This window comes from Anomaloglossus baeobatrachus, chromosome 7, assembly GCF_048569485.1.
Source record: "Anomaloglossus baeobatrachus isolate aAnoBae1 chromosome 7, aAnoBae1.hap1, whole genome shotgun sequence".
NCBI lineage: Eukaryota > Metazoa > Chordata > Amphibia > Anura > Aromobatidae > Anomaloglossus > Anomaloglossus baeobatrachus.
In genome coordinates, this window is record NC_134359.1 from 140271277 (window position 1) to 140284988 (window position 13712).

General features: G+C 43.3%; 1 protein-coding gene across 2 annotated transcripts; it reads right to left on the reverse strand.

Moving 5' to 3' along the window:
• Positions 1-8246: 8246 nt before the first annotated feature.
• On the reverse strand, positions 8247-13169 carry LOC142246006 (gamma-crystallin-3-like). 2 transcript variants are annotated; one of them, XM_075319014.1, is made up of 3 exons: positions 13161-13169; positions 9223-9465; positions 8247-8522 (listed from the first exon to the last, which is right to left on the reverse strand). In XM_075319014.1, the coding sequence occupies exons 1-3, from the start codon at positions 13167-13169 to the stop codon at positions 8247-8249; spliced, it is 528 nt and encodes a 175-aa protein (XP_075175129.1). The 2 variants fall into 2 exon arrangements, with proteins under 2 accessions (XP_075175129.1, XP_075175130.1); XM_075319015.1 differs by having other exon boundaries at positions 8247-8515; positions 9219-9465.
• Between the last annotated feature and the right edge of the window lie 543 nt (positions 13170-13712).

The window sequence follows — 13712 nt, forward strand, 5'->3', positions numbered from 1 at the left end:
GTTTCTTTAAGTACATTTACTTATATGTAATATTATGCTATATGTTATAAGTAAAGAATTTTTCATTTGTTGTGTTCTAGCACCATCTACTGGTGAAAACTGTAAGAATCTGAAGTATTCATTGGGTGTTATCCTATTGGCTAGTTCTTGGTCACATGGCTCAATAGGTGGAGCTATTCTCCAGCCTCTGTCTAGAAACAACTGGAATGAGCTCGTTCTGGCTAAGTCTCCTCTGAGGGAAGACATTATGTGGAGAATCTCTTCACCACAAGACTCCTAATAGGCCCGATGCCTAGAATTTCATCATTTCCTGATTTTTACAGCCAATATGCTGAAGGCTTCCTATCCTGACATTGTGCATCTCTTCAGACAGTAGGGCATACTGACTATATACCAGACCCTACTGCACGCAGATTGGGGAAGTTTGAGGGTCTCCCACCCCACTGCAATATTAGTGGCTTTCATGCCATTGTCCACGCACCAGCCGTCCGCTCCCCGTAGCACGCTGGGCAACTGTCTTCATTTGCTTACAAGTACTGCACGTGTCTGAACTAGCAGTGAAATTAACCCCAGGACTCCAGGTCTGTACAATCTTATCATATCTACCCTCTAAACTCAAGAGACTCTGAACCTAAAGCATACCAGTATTAATTCTGAAACAAATCGTGCACTTAAAGCTCCAGTACCCTAATTGCACTTCAGCATTCAACTCCAAGCTGTATTTGCCGTGGCCTACCCACGAGAGACTGTGAAACATATATTCCGTATTGATTTGCTTTGTTCCTGCTATATTAAAGCAACTGTTATTCCCAAGACCGTGTCTGTGGACTGTCCATCAGCTGTGGATACTGTGTGGGGGTGGATAGCAGGGAACATCTGGGTCCTTACATGGCCCCGCTAGGCTCCGCCCACCTGGCACTCTTCCCACATGGCCCTGCTAGGCTTTGCCCACCTGGCACTCTGCACACATGGCCCCGCTAGGCTCCGCCCACCTGGCACTCTGCACACATGGCCCTGCTAGGCTCCGCCCACCTGGCACTCTGCACACATGGCCCCACTAGGCTCCACCCACCTGGCACTCTGCACACATGACCCCGCTTGGCTCTGCCCACCTGGCACTCTGCACACATAACCCCGCTAGGCTCCGCCCACCTGGCACTCTGTACACATGGCCCCGCTAGGCTCCGCCCACCTCGCACTCCGCACACATTACCCCGCTTGGCTTACCTGCGGTGATGAAGTCCCGCCCTCCCGACCTCAGCGCTGTCACTGTCCTCCATGGCTGTCGTTTCACATCTGTCACTGGGACCCGAGGCTGTCACTAGTGGTGACGTCACAGGCTCTCGCGATACTTGGCTGTGAAGGTCATTGAACTCAGTGACAGGTCTGCTGTCAGCAGTGCAGAAGATCGTCACCGCAGGTAATGTACCTCGCTCCTGACAGCAGCACTTGTCATGCCCTGCAGTGACCTGGGCTGACCTATTGATGTTAGCTCAGGTCACTCCACTGCTCTCCCAGCCAATGGGGAACATTCTGTTCTTCATGGACTGGGACAGTGACTATGGTATGGATCGTCATGGGAACCCCTTGGATTACAGCAGACCTGGATTTGTTTTTCTTTCTAATAAATTGGTGAAAGAGGAAATGTATTGGGGAGTGTTTTTTTTTCAAATAAAAATGTGTTTGTCGTCTATTTTTTTTTATTATTATTGACTGGGTTGGTGATGTCGGGTATCTGATAGACGCCTGACCTCACCAACCCCAGGGCTTGATGCCAGGTGACATTACACATCTGGTATTAACCCCATATATTACCCCGTTTGCCACCGCACCAGGGCATGGGATGAGCTGGGGCAAATCACCAGGATTGGCGCATCTAATGGATGCGCCACTTCTGGGGCGGCTGCGGCCTGCTATTTTTAGGCTGGGGAGAGTCCAATAACCATGGACCTCCCTAGTCTGAGAATATCAGACCCCAGCTGTCCACTTTAGCTTGTCTGGTAATCCAATTTTGGGGGGACCCCAACGTGGTTTTTTTTTATTATTTATGTAATTTCAAATAACAGCGTGGGGTGCCCTCAGTTTTGGATTACCAGCCAAGGTGAAGCTGCCAGCTGTGGTCTGCAGGCTGCAGCTGTCTGCTTTACCCTAGCTGGCTACAAAAATAGGGGGAACCCCACGTCATTTTTTTTTAAAATGTATTTATTTTTTTGGTAAATACAAGGCTAAGCACCCCTTAGTACCACATGAAAGGCACCAAGTATAATGACAGAAAAGACTGATATGAAGTGTACAAATTTATGTATTTTCCCTCCTTCAGTTTTTTGGCAGTATGCCAAAAAAAACGGAAGGCGCACAGATGACAAACGGATGACATATGGGCCGTATACGTGTCACGCTCCCGATGCCTCGGCACCACTCCTTACCCACTGATCCGGTCGCACCTGCACAGCACCGCTCCTTACCCACTGATCCGGTCCACGTGTCCACCGGTCACGGCTGCCGCTCCCGCTCGTGCTTTCCTGTGTCCTGTCCCCAGTCTCATGTGTCTGACTCATGCTTCTGTATAGGGTCGGGCCGCCGCGCCCACTCACCTGGTCTTATGGGCCCAGCACTGCTGCAGCAGGATATGTCATAAGGCTGTGCTGGGTATATAAGACTGGCCTTGACATGTGGGCGGGGCCTGATCAACGTGTCTTGTAAGCCTTGTCTTGAAAGCTAGGTGCTCAAGTCCCCCTTGTGCCGTGTCCTGTGATCAATACTATTGCCTGACATTCCTACCCGGCACCTGTGCCAGATTCCTGCACTGTCGCCAGGAACTCTGAAGCCCCAGTGACTGTTCCACCCGTCCCCTGTGGGACGCAGTCCCTGCCACGCTAGTGCTCTGGCTACCGTGCACCCAGGCCTCCGGTGGGGAGCACGGCCCAGTGGATCCACCACCCAGACCTAACAATACGGAACGGAAATGGATGCCACACGGATGCACCCGTGAAAAAAAACAGACCATTTTTTGCGGACCGCAAAAACAGATCGGTTGTGTGAATGTAGCCTTATTCTGATCTGCCATTTATAAACAGCAGTGCCCCCCAGTGTCAGAAACTTTCCGGGGTTTTAGGGGTAGCTAAGACCCTGGAGATCATGATTCAGGCCGGTTTTTCCGATCCCCGCTCATGTGATCACCGGTATACACCGTATACAGTAAATGACAGCGCCGGTAAAAAATTATTTATCTCCCATCTGGCATAAACAAACATGTCAGATGGGAGATAAATCTCCTCCCCGGTCCCCTCCGGTCCCCTGGTGTCGCCAAAGTGCCCCCTCCCGACCCCCTCCTGGAAATCCAAGATGGCCATGCGCACAGCACCGCGCCGGCCGCATTCACCCTACTTCACTGATTTCTGTCGCATGTGCCATGACACATGCGACAAAAAACTCCTCCCCAGGCCCTGCCAGGTCACCCCCTATAACCCCACTGGTGTTCCCCGGTACCTGTGCAGCATTGATCCCCCGCGGCCCCCCCTTCACAATAGCCGCTGCCGCATGCAAATAGCGGCTGTCAGCTCAGCTTCCTGTGTTCAGACACAGTGAGTGGTGGTAACCATGCATCTGTAAGCTACTGCAATGCCCTGCTCATGATGTAAGGAACATAGTTGATCAGGAGAGCTATACTACATTTACAAATGGAGGGATTTGCTATTTCTGTTGCCCTGCTGAACGACTACCAAACATGAGAGTCCATTATACGCCACAAGAAAACATGTCTAAATAGCGAGCTCTGTTTAGTATTCATTCAGCTGGATAACTGGATTGAAAGGGGTATTCCATCTCCAAGATCCTATCCTCAATATATAGTAGGTGGAATAGCAATAATATCAGCAAATACCAATATTTGGAAATGTAGAAGAGTTCTCCTGATTAGGCATGCCCTTACCTCATGAGCAGGGCATTGCAGCTTTGGTAGCAACAGTTATGACATGGACTCTGCTGCTGTGGACCCGGGGAGAGTGGGTGCAGATTCATTGCACCCACACTCCTCACATGGAGGGTCTGCACTCCTAGAAAATGGGGGATACGTTCCCTGAGCGTGTCCCCACATATTCTAGATGGTCCAGAGTCATCATGGGACCCCCTTATTTTTTTTTCCTTACAATAAATTGGTGAAAGAGGGAATGTCTTGGGGAGTGTTTTTTCAAATACATTTTTTTTCGTCTATTTGTTTTGTTAGTACTGACAGTTTGTGTTGTCGGGTATCTGATAGACGTCATGACATCACAAACTGCTGGGCTTGATGTCAGGTGACCTTACTGCTAGTATCAACCCCACTTATTACCCCATTTGCCACTGCACCAGGGACGGGATGAGCTGGGGTGAAGCGCCAGAAGTGGCGCATCTAGTGCATGCGCCACTTCTGGGGCACTTGCGGCCTGCTATTTTAGGCTGTAAAGGGCCAATAATTATGGACCTTCCCACCCTGAGAATACCAGACCACAGCTGTCCGCTTTACCTTGGCTGGTGATCCAATTTGGGGGGGACCCTACTTTTTTTTTGTAATTAATATTTAAAAAATAATTATAAAAAAAAGAGCCTGGATTGACCTCCACATTGGATCCCCAACAATTGTTTGCATAATAAAGACCTTTTGTACACTTATACAGGTGTATCCCTTGTTTTTTGCACACCATCTTTTTCTCTCCTGATATATGTCTACACTGGTGTGTCAAGGTGATCCCTGATTGTTACCATTATTGGATTATAAAGATCCTGTAGGTGGTGTCCTCCCCATTTTTTACTGGTCTGGGCTTCCCTGTATTGTGATTGCCAGCCAAGGTAACGCCAGGCAGATGGGGGTGGCAACCCATAGCTGTCTGCTTTATCTGCACTGAGAATCAAAAATACCACGGAGTGCTACGTCATTTTTTTTAAAGATTTATTTTTACAGCACTGTGATGTCCAGCAATCAAAATACAGGGAAGCGCATTTTGTTTTTAGTTATTTAAATAAATAATTAAAAAAAATATATATAGGCTCCCGCTGCATTTTTTGTATTGCTAACTAAGGGTAATCCAAGCAGCTACTGGCTGCTAACCGCCACTGCTTGGTGTTACCTTCACTGGCAATGGAAAATCCAGGGAAGCATTTTTTATTTTTTTTGCCAAAAAACTACAAAAAAAATGATGTGAGCTTGGCCCTTTTTTGTGTCCAGCCGGGTACAACTAGGCAGCTGGGGATTGGAATCCGCAGCACAGGTTAGCCCGAGGTTTCTGGGCGCCTCTGCTGCGAATTGCAATCCGTAGCCGCCCCAGAAAATGGCGCATTCATAGAAGCGCCATCATCTGGCGCTGTATCCAACTCTTCAACAGCCCTGGTGACGGTGGCTTTGCTGGGTAATAATGAGTTAATACTGGCTTTGTTTTACTAGTTCGTATTAAGTCAGAGATTCTTAATGTCAGGCAAGTTTGACCCGGCAATTAAGAATCTCCAATAAAGGGTTTAAAAAAAAACACAGAGAAAAAAAACTTTAATAGAAATAAATACACAGACACACTTAGAGACTCCATGTTTATTACTCACTGTCAGCCCTCCACGATCCATGCTCTTCTGTCTTTCTCGTTCAACACATGCAGCTCTACTACATCAGACAGCACTGCATGGGTGAAGACGCTGCTTCCTGTGCAGCCTTCACTCCGTGAGTGATCAGTGCTGCTGGCTGTTAGCGGTAACATTACCGCTGACAGACGCGTTACCATAGCAACGGTGCTCCGATCATGTGATTCCCGGAGCTGCGGTTAGCTATGGCAATGGTGATCTCTGTTATTGATCGGCTGTGTCAGCTGGTCCCTAACAGAATGGGGAAGCAGAACGGGGAGTCGACCGTGTGCTAGAGCATGTCGCCGGTACATGGCGATACACAAACGTGTACCGTGTAACAGAGAGATGCAATGACAGGTCCTACATGACGCGTCATAGTCATTTGACCAGTCTGTAGCCAATGAGATAAGAGACACGTGACTTGTCACATGGCTATTTTGACGACGTCACGGAAGGTCCTGTCAGTGCTTGTTATTGGGAGGACGCAGCGATCATTGGAAGGAATAGCATCAGGAGACAGAGTGCAGGACGCATCGCGGGCACCGGTAAGTGTTATGGCAATGTTTATTATCTATATGTGTACATTTATAATGTGTTTTTATGTGTTTGTGATTGCCTCACATTGTTTCCTTTGGGTTCGAGTGGTTCGCCGAACCAAACTAGAACCAGACCTCGGTTTGGCGAACAGAGCTCGAGCCGAACCGTGACTGGTTCGCTCATCTCTAGTTGTGACCTGTTCCATGACAGCGAGATACCAGACAATGCTGGTAACAGTAGTTATTCAGCAACCCCAACAGCGGCAGTGTCTTCAGACGACCACCTTCATGCCTGATGGAGCACCTCCTCACATCGCAAATCATGTGAAGAACATTCTGCGTGCACATTTTACCAATGACAGGAATTTGAGACGCTTCTTCCTACTGCATTTGCTCGATCTCAATCCTTACAATTTTTGGTTGTGGAGACCGTTGAAAGAGCGTATTTATCGAGGAAATGTCGACACCCTGGCTGACCTGAAAGATCGCAACATTTTGAAAGTGTGCAGCATCCCATCAGACATCTTACACGCAAGCGTCGACCATGTTCTACATAGGATGAACATGATCACCATGCATGATGGCGGCCATATTGAACAGTTATGCTAGTCTGTGGAAAAATTGTGACATTTCCAATTATTGGCACACAGTTTTTGGGCCGCTCGCTCACTGTACAGCACCACTTATTCACCTGGTGGGGAGTTTTGGTATAATTTTTTTTTCAAGGTACCTTCCGTTTCCACATGCCTTGAATAGCATACATACTAATTTTCAGCCAATTCTGTCCACTGGGTAAGGGGCACTTTGCACACTGCGACATCGCAGGTGCGATGTCGGTGGGGTCAAATTGAAAGTGACGCACATCCGGCATCGCATGCGACATCGCAGTGTGTAAAGCTTAGATGATACGATTAACGAGCGCAAAAGCGTCGTAATCGTATCATCGGTGCAGCATCGGCGTAATTCATAATTACGCTGACGCGACGGTCCGATGTTGTTCCTCGCTCCTGCGGCAGCACACATCGCTGTGTGTGAAGCCGCAGGAGCGAGGAACATCTCCTACCGGTGTCACCGCGGCTTCCGTAGGATATGCGGAAGGAAGGAGGTGGGCAGGATGTTTACATCCTGCTCATCTCCGCCCCTCCGCTCTGATTGGCCGCCTGCTGTGTGACGTCGCAGTGACGCCGCAAGACCCGCCCCCTTAACAAGGAGGTGGGTCGCCGGCCACAGGGACGTCGCACGGCAGGTGAGTGTGTGTGTGAAGCTGGCGTAGCGATAATTTTCGCTACGCCAGCTATCACCACATATCGCTGCTGCGACGGGGGCGGGGACTATCACACTCGGCATCGCAGCATCGGCCTGCGATGTCCCAGTGTGCAAAGTGCCCCTTAGTCTGAAAACGGCTACAAAAACCATTGGTTATGTTACGGCCACCTTGTACATAGGCATGATATGCCCACTGGTCTTGAGTATGGAAAATCAGGTATTCTTCCTGCCTCACTAACTAAAATTAAAAAAAAAGATTCTAGAAATATGAATTGGGTTCTTTATTTTATACTACAAATTTATGACTGATCATATCTGCACTTTCATACCTCTTTTTAAAGAATAACTCAAGACTCCAACTTCTGTGGTGCTTAAACGTTTTATTCTGTTAGAAATCCAAAAATCTAATTTTCATTTCAGTCCAAAACTGCAATCATAATTGGCGCAGCCGACATGAAAAAGCAATGTCACTGTAGAAATCATCCTCAGATATTTCTACAGCATTATTGGCATTTTTATATTTATTGTGCCAATTGTGTCTAAGAAATGTCTGTCATTTGTGGACATCAAGTTTACATTTTTTTATTGGATTTTCTACACAAAAGGATTCATGCATTACAGAAGGTGTAAATGTGGTGTTGCTAAATATACTGTATATCTATGGTGTTGGGATCCTCAAACACCCTCAGATGTGAGTGTCATCAATTAGGTGTAATATTTACATATCTTTTAAATAGTTAAAAACCGAATCCAAAGGACGTCTAACATCTCATGTGATATATTACATTTTGAATTTAAAGAGCATATTGTTAATGAATATCATTTAATGAGAAATTTGTCATAAGAACATTTCAGTTAATACAGATGCTGGACACGTCTGAATGATCCTACTCTTGGGTTATTAGCACCCCAGTTGGTGAATCTCCTGTACTCTCCGGGTCGCAGGTAATACTGACGCCCTTTGTAATTGGGCTCTTCATAGAACATCCAGTGACCATCCAGGACATTGCAGGAGTGGATATCATGGTAACGGAACTTCTCAAAGACACACTGACAGTCTTCGGTGAACTCCATCATTTGACCTCTGAAATCTTCTTTCTCGTAAACCTTAATGATGAAAGGACCTCGATGCTATGATAAAAAGCAAGTAGTTAGCTAAACCAGGCTGAAATCAGGCACTTAAATTGTATATTGTAGTATTGAATGTATTCTTTGAATTAATTGAATATTGAAAAAAAAAAAATTCCCTTTAAGTTAAAGGTAAATGAAACTGATATGAACAAATGTATAATTTGAAGCTCAATGGATGATCAGTAACAGTCTCCACCTGATGTAGCATGAATAAAATTGATTTCTGCACATTTGACAAACAAGGGCTTGGACTCCTATTAATATTACAAAAAGCTTGAAGGGTTTGAAAATTATAAAATTACAAAGTGCTTGGAAAAATAAGCAATTTTGCAATTAATTTCATCTTAAAAATCCCCTCCATTTTAAAAAATGGTGGATTTTTTTGCTTTATTGAGTAGTTATATTTATCTAAGTTATGGCAAAGCCGCTTGTGAGAGTGCACAGTTCCGACTAGCAGAATCCTGATGCTCACTCTTCCTGAGCTTACCAGTCCCTGCTAAGCAGGAAGCTGGGAGGCAAAGGAGACGTGTGCTTCTGAAGAAATATGATGAGACAACCCTTTTAAGTTCCCTCTAATCCACATTGAATATTCACCATTACTGTATTCAACATTTTACAAAATCCAATAATACTTTCCTGCTGTCATTGTGTGCAATGCTCTAGTAACCATAATGAAAACTGCATTATTGATCGTGCATACCTGAGTAGTTAGGTGACAGGATCTAATTGAGTCATTAAAGCCCAACCATTGCTGGAAATCAGGATATTCTCCTCTCCTCAGGTAGTATTGGTATCCCTTATAGTTGGGTTGCTCATAGAGGATCCAGTTTCCACTTTCCACTCGGATGGAGTTACAACGACTAAAATGTGAGGATAGGTCAGAGCAGTCAGAGCTACACTCATAGGAGCGGCCCTGGAAGTTCTTGTCCTCGTAGAAAATTATCTGCAATGTATTAATTAAGAACTCATCATTATCTTTGCCTTAATGTTAGCATTATAAAACCGATATTTTAGAAAATCCCAACATAAATGCCAAACTAGCTTTTTAAGGAAACAGAGAAAAGGCACATGAACCACAGACACGCGTACAGAAAAGAAAATTTGTCCCATAAAGATTTCTTTATTCATTCATTCATTATACCCTGCAAGCTAATTACCTGTTCTAAGAGTTAACGTTTTTATTTTTTTTGTCGACATATTAAAGCCTCTTTTTTGAGGTATCACATGTAGCTGTAAATGACACCATTCATCTTACCGTACAATGCACTGAAAATGGCACAACAATTCCAATTGCATTGATATGGAGAGAAAAAAAGCAATTATCATTCTTTTTCTTGTGCGATAAAAATAACCCGGCATCATGATACTTCAGGTAAATGAAATTGCAACAATGCCAAATATATACATAATATATATATATATATATATATATATATATATATATGTATATATATATATACAGTTAGGTCCAGAAATATTTGGACAGTGACACAAGATTTGTTATTTCAGCTGTTTACAAAAACATGTTCAGAAATACAATTATATATATAATATGGGCTGAAAGTGCACACTCCCAGCTGCAATATGAGAGTTTTCACATCCAAATCGGAGAAAGGGTTTGGGAATCATAGCTCTGTAATGCATAGCCTCCTCTTTTTCAAGGGACCAAAAGTAATTGGACAAGGGACTCTAAGGGCTGCAATTAACTCTGAAGGCGTCTCCCTCATTAACCTGTAATCAATGAAGTAGTTAAAAGGTCTGGGGTTGATTACAGGTGTGTGGTTTTGCATTTGGAAGCTGTTGCTGTGACCAGACAACATGCGGTCTAAGGAACTCTCAATTGAAGTGAAGCAGAACATCCTGAGGCTGAAAAAAAGAAAAAATCTATCAGAGAGATAGCAGACATGCTTGGAGTAGCAAAATCAACAGTCGCGGACATTCTGAGAAAAAAGGAATTGACTGGTGAGCTTGGGAACTCAAAAAGGCCTGGGCGTCCACGGATGACAACAGTGGTGGATGATCGCCGCATACTTTCTTTGGTGAAGAAGAACCCGTTCACAACATTAACTGAAGTCCAGAACACTCTCAGTGAAGTAGGTGTATCTGTCTCTAAGTCAACAGTAAAGAGAAGACTCCATGAAAGTAAATACAAAGGGTTCACATCTAGATGCAAACCATTCATCAATTCCAAAAATAGACAGGCCAGAGTTAAATTTGCTGAAAAATACCTCATGAAGCCAGCTCAGTTCTGGAAAAGTATTCTATGGACAGATGAGACCAAGATCAACCTGTACCAGAATAATGGGAAGAAAAAAGTTTGGAGAAGAAAGGGAACGGCACATGATTCAAGGCACACCACATCCTCTGTAAAACATGGTGGAGGCAATGTGATGGCATGGGCATGCATGGCTTTCAATGGCACTGGGTCACTTGTGTTTATTGATGACATAACAGCAGATAAGAGTAGCCGGATGAATTCTGAAGTGTACCGGGATATACTTTCAGCCCAGATTCAGCCAAATGCCACAAAGTTGATTGGACGGCGCTTCATAGTACAGATGGACAATGACCCCAAGCATACAGCCAAAGCTACCCAGGAGTTCATGAGTGCAAAAAAGTAGAACATTCTGCAATGGCCAAGTCAATCACCAGATCTTAACCCAATTGAGCATGCATTTCACTTGCTCAAATCCAGACTTAAGATGGAAAGACCCACAAACAAGCAAGACCTGAAGGCTGCGGCTGTAAAGGCCTGGCAAAGCATTAAGAAGGAGGAAACCCAGCGTTTGGTGATGTCCATGGGTTCCAGACTTAAGGCAGTGATTGCCTCCAAAGGATTCGCAACAAAATATTGAAAATAAAAAGATTTTTTTTGGGTTTGGTTTATTTGTCCAATTACTTTTGACCTCCTAAAATGTGGAGTGTTTGTAAAGAAATGTGTATATTTTTGTTCAAACCTTCAAATTAAACGTTACAATCTGCACTTGAATTCTATTGTAGAGGTTTCATTTCAAATCCAATGTGGTGGCATGCAGAGCTCAACTCGCGAAAATTGTGTCACTGTCCAAATATTTCTGGACCTAACTGTATATATATATATATATATATATATATATGTATATATATATCTATATATATATATATATCTAAATAATTGGCAGACCTCTGGCTACCATGGCAACCCATTGTAGCCTCGATCACCTGAAATGGCATACCCAGGTTATTGTGCCTTAAATTCTACCAACAGATTCACAGTGTCGTTTAAGGAGTTAACAGCAGTAATTGGAGCTTGGCAGCATTTGTTGCTGTTGCATGCAGATTAGGTTGTGTATCACAACTGACATCAGTTGGGTATGGTGTAAGCTCAGCTCCTCAGCCTGCTTCATACACCTATCCTGGCACGTGACACTCATATTGGAGAGGGGTTGATTAATTTATTTATTTTTCAAATTGATCTGCCAATCTAAAAACAAATAAAAAATGCAATATTTTTATGTATCTCTACAATAGATTGTTCAATTCGGTCCAGATTGTAATATTGGAAATTGAACATTGGAACTTCCATATTTCCTAATATAATACAAGGTGCCACTGTCACATGTGCTTTGTATTTTATGTAGAAAATATGAGTAAATGATACTGGTAAAGCCAAATTGATAATAGAAAGTTAATAATTATCTCTGCTTTATTCCACTAATTGATGTGAGTGAAAACTGATTAATTCTTGTTGCTATATTCTTCTCACCACCATTCACAATCTTTGTTTAAGGGTTTGCTCACATTCGTATATAATTGCGCCAAGTGCAATACAAAAAAAAAACGGATTACACTTGCACCAATGTTCAACAATAAGTCAGTGCTGATCTGCCATTGTTTTTCCTTCAGCTGTTTTCGGACCGAGGGAAAAAATGCACCATGCTACATATGGTCAAATAAAATAGCTGAAACTCGACATTGCAAGTCTATGGGTGTAAGAAAAAAAAAAAAAATCGATTGTCACACCGACCATCCATATGCTGTCCATATTTTACAGATACATTACCATTTGGTAGCATAGAACACGGTAAATGGTCTTGTAAGTAATTGTAGAACAGTAGTTGTGGAGAAAAAAACTGCATTGCATACGGATAGCATACACATGTCTACAGATGCCGAGAAAGGATAAAAAAAAATCACATTCACATAGCACTGACATGATATATGGAATAGCATCCAGATTTCGCGTCACTTTTCTGGATGAGATTCAGACCCATTTTTGATACGTAAATACGAGCGAACCCTTGGCGAAGGGCAGCATGAAACAGTTTTCATGTTCACCTTACTGTCTTGGCAATTATATCTCATAGGAAAGGAAAATATGTCTACTCAAAGTTGGGTTTCCCATCTCATGGCTGCTATAGCTGTTGCATTACCTGCCTTCAGTGTACGGCAATAGTAAAATGCTAATATACAATTGTATTTACTGACAGGGAGTGTAGATTGTGAGCCCCAATGGGGACAGTGTTGCCAATGTATGTAAAGTGCTGTGGAATTAATGGTGCTATGCAAATTAATAAATACTGTATATTATATTATATATATAAAAACTTTGTATTATGTGTGACAGGCAGTTCTAATCTTTGCTAACTTGCTGCTTACCTTTCCCATGTTGGCAGTAGAGTTCTTATGAGAGCTAGGCTTTGACAAAATAATATTCTGTGTCCTTTTATACATACTGACCAATGCTGTGTTCAGCAGATCTTCAAAGAAAGTAACATTTCTGTTTACTAAGTTAAACGTGCAGTATAGCTTTATTCAGTGTTCTTTGTGTGTTGCCTTTGTTAATGTATGCTTACTAGGAGCAGTTGCTAGAGCTTTACAAGTTTTTTTTTACGCTGGCTTTTTTTGCCAATGAACATTTTGTTCACATGTCTAAAAATGAAAAGGGCAACTCATGATTTTCTCCTATAATACCTTACTTGAAACCATGAAAAACATAGAATATTGCACATTAAACAATATTTAAGAAGTTTTGGACAATAATATATACATTAAAATTAGAAATATGTTGTGAAAATTGTCATAAAACAAATAAGTTGATATTTTGGTACTTTGATGAAATTTGCATGGCAGCAAGTAAAGTCTACAACATAATAACAAAGGATGAGCTATCCTGAACGCTGAAGTTTAAGGTTCGTACTGTTGTGAATA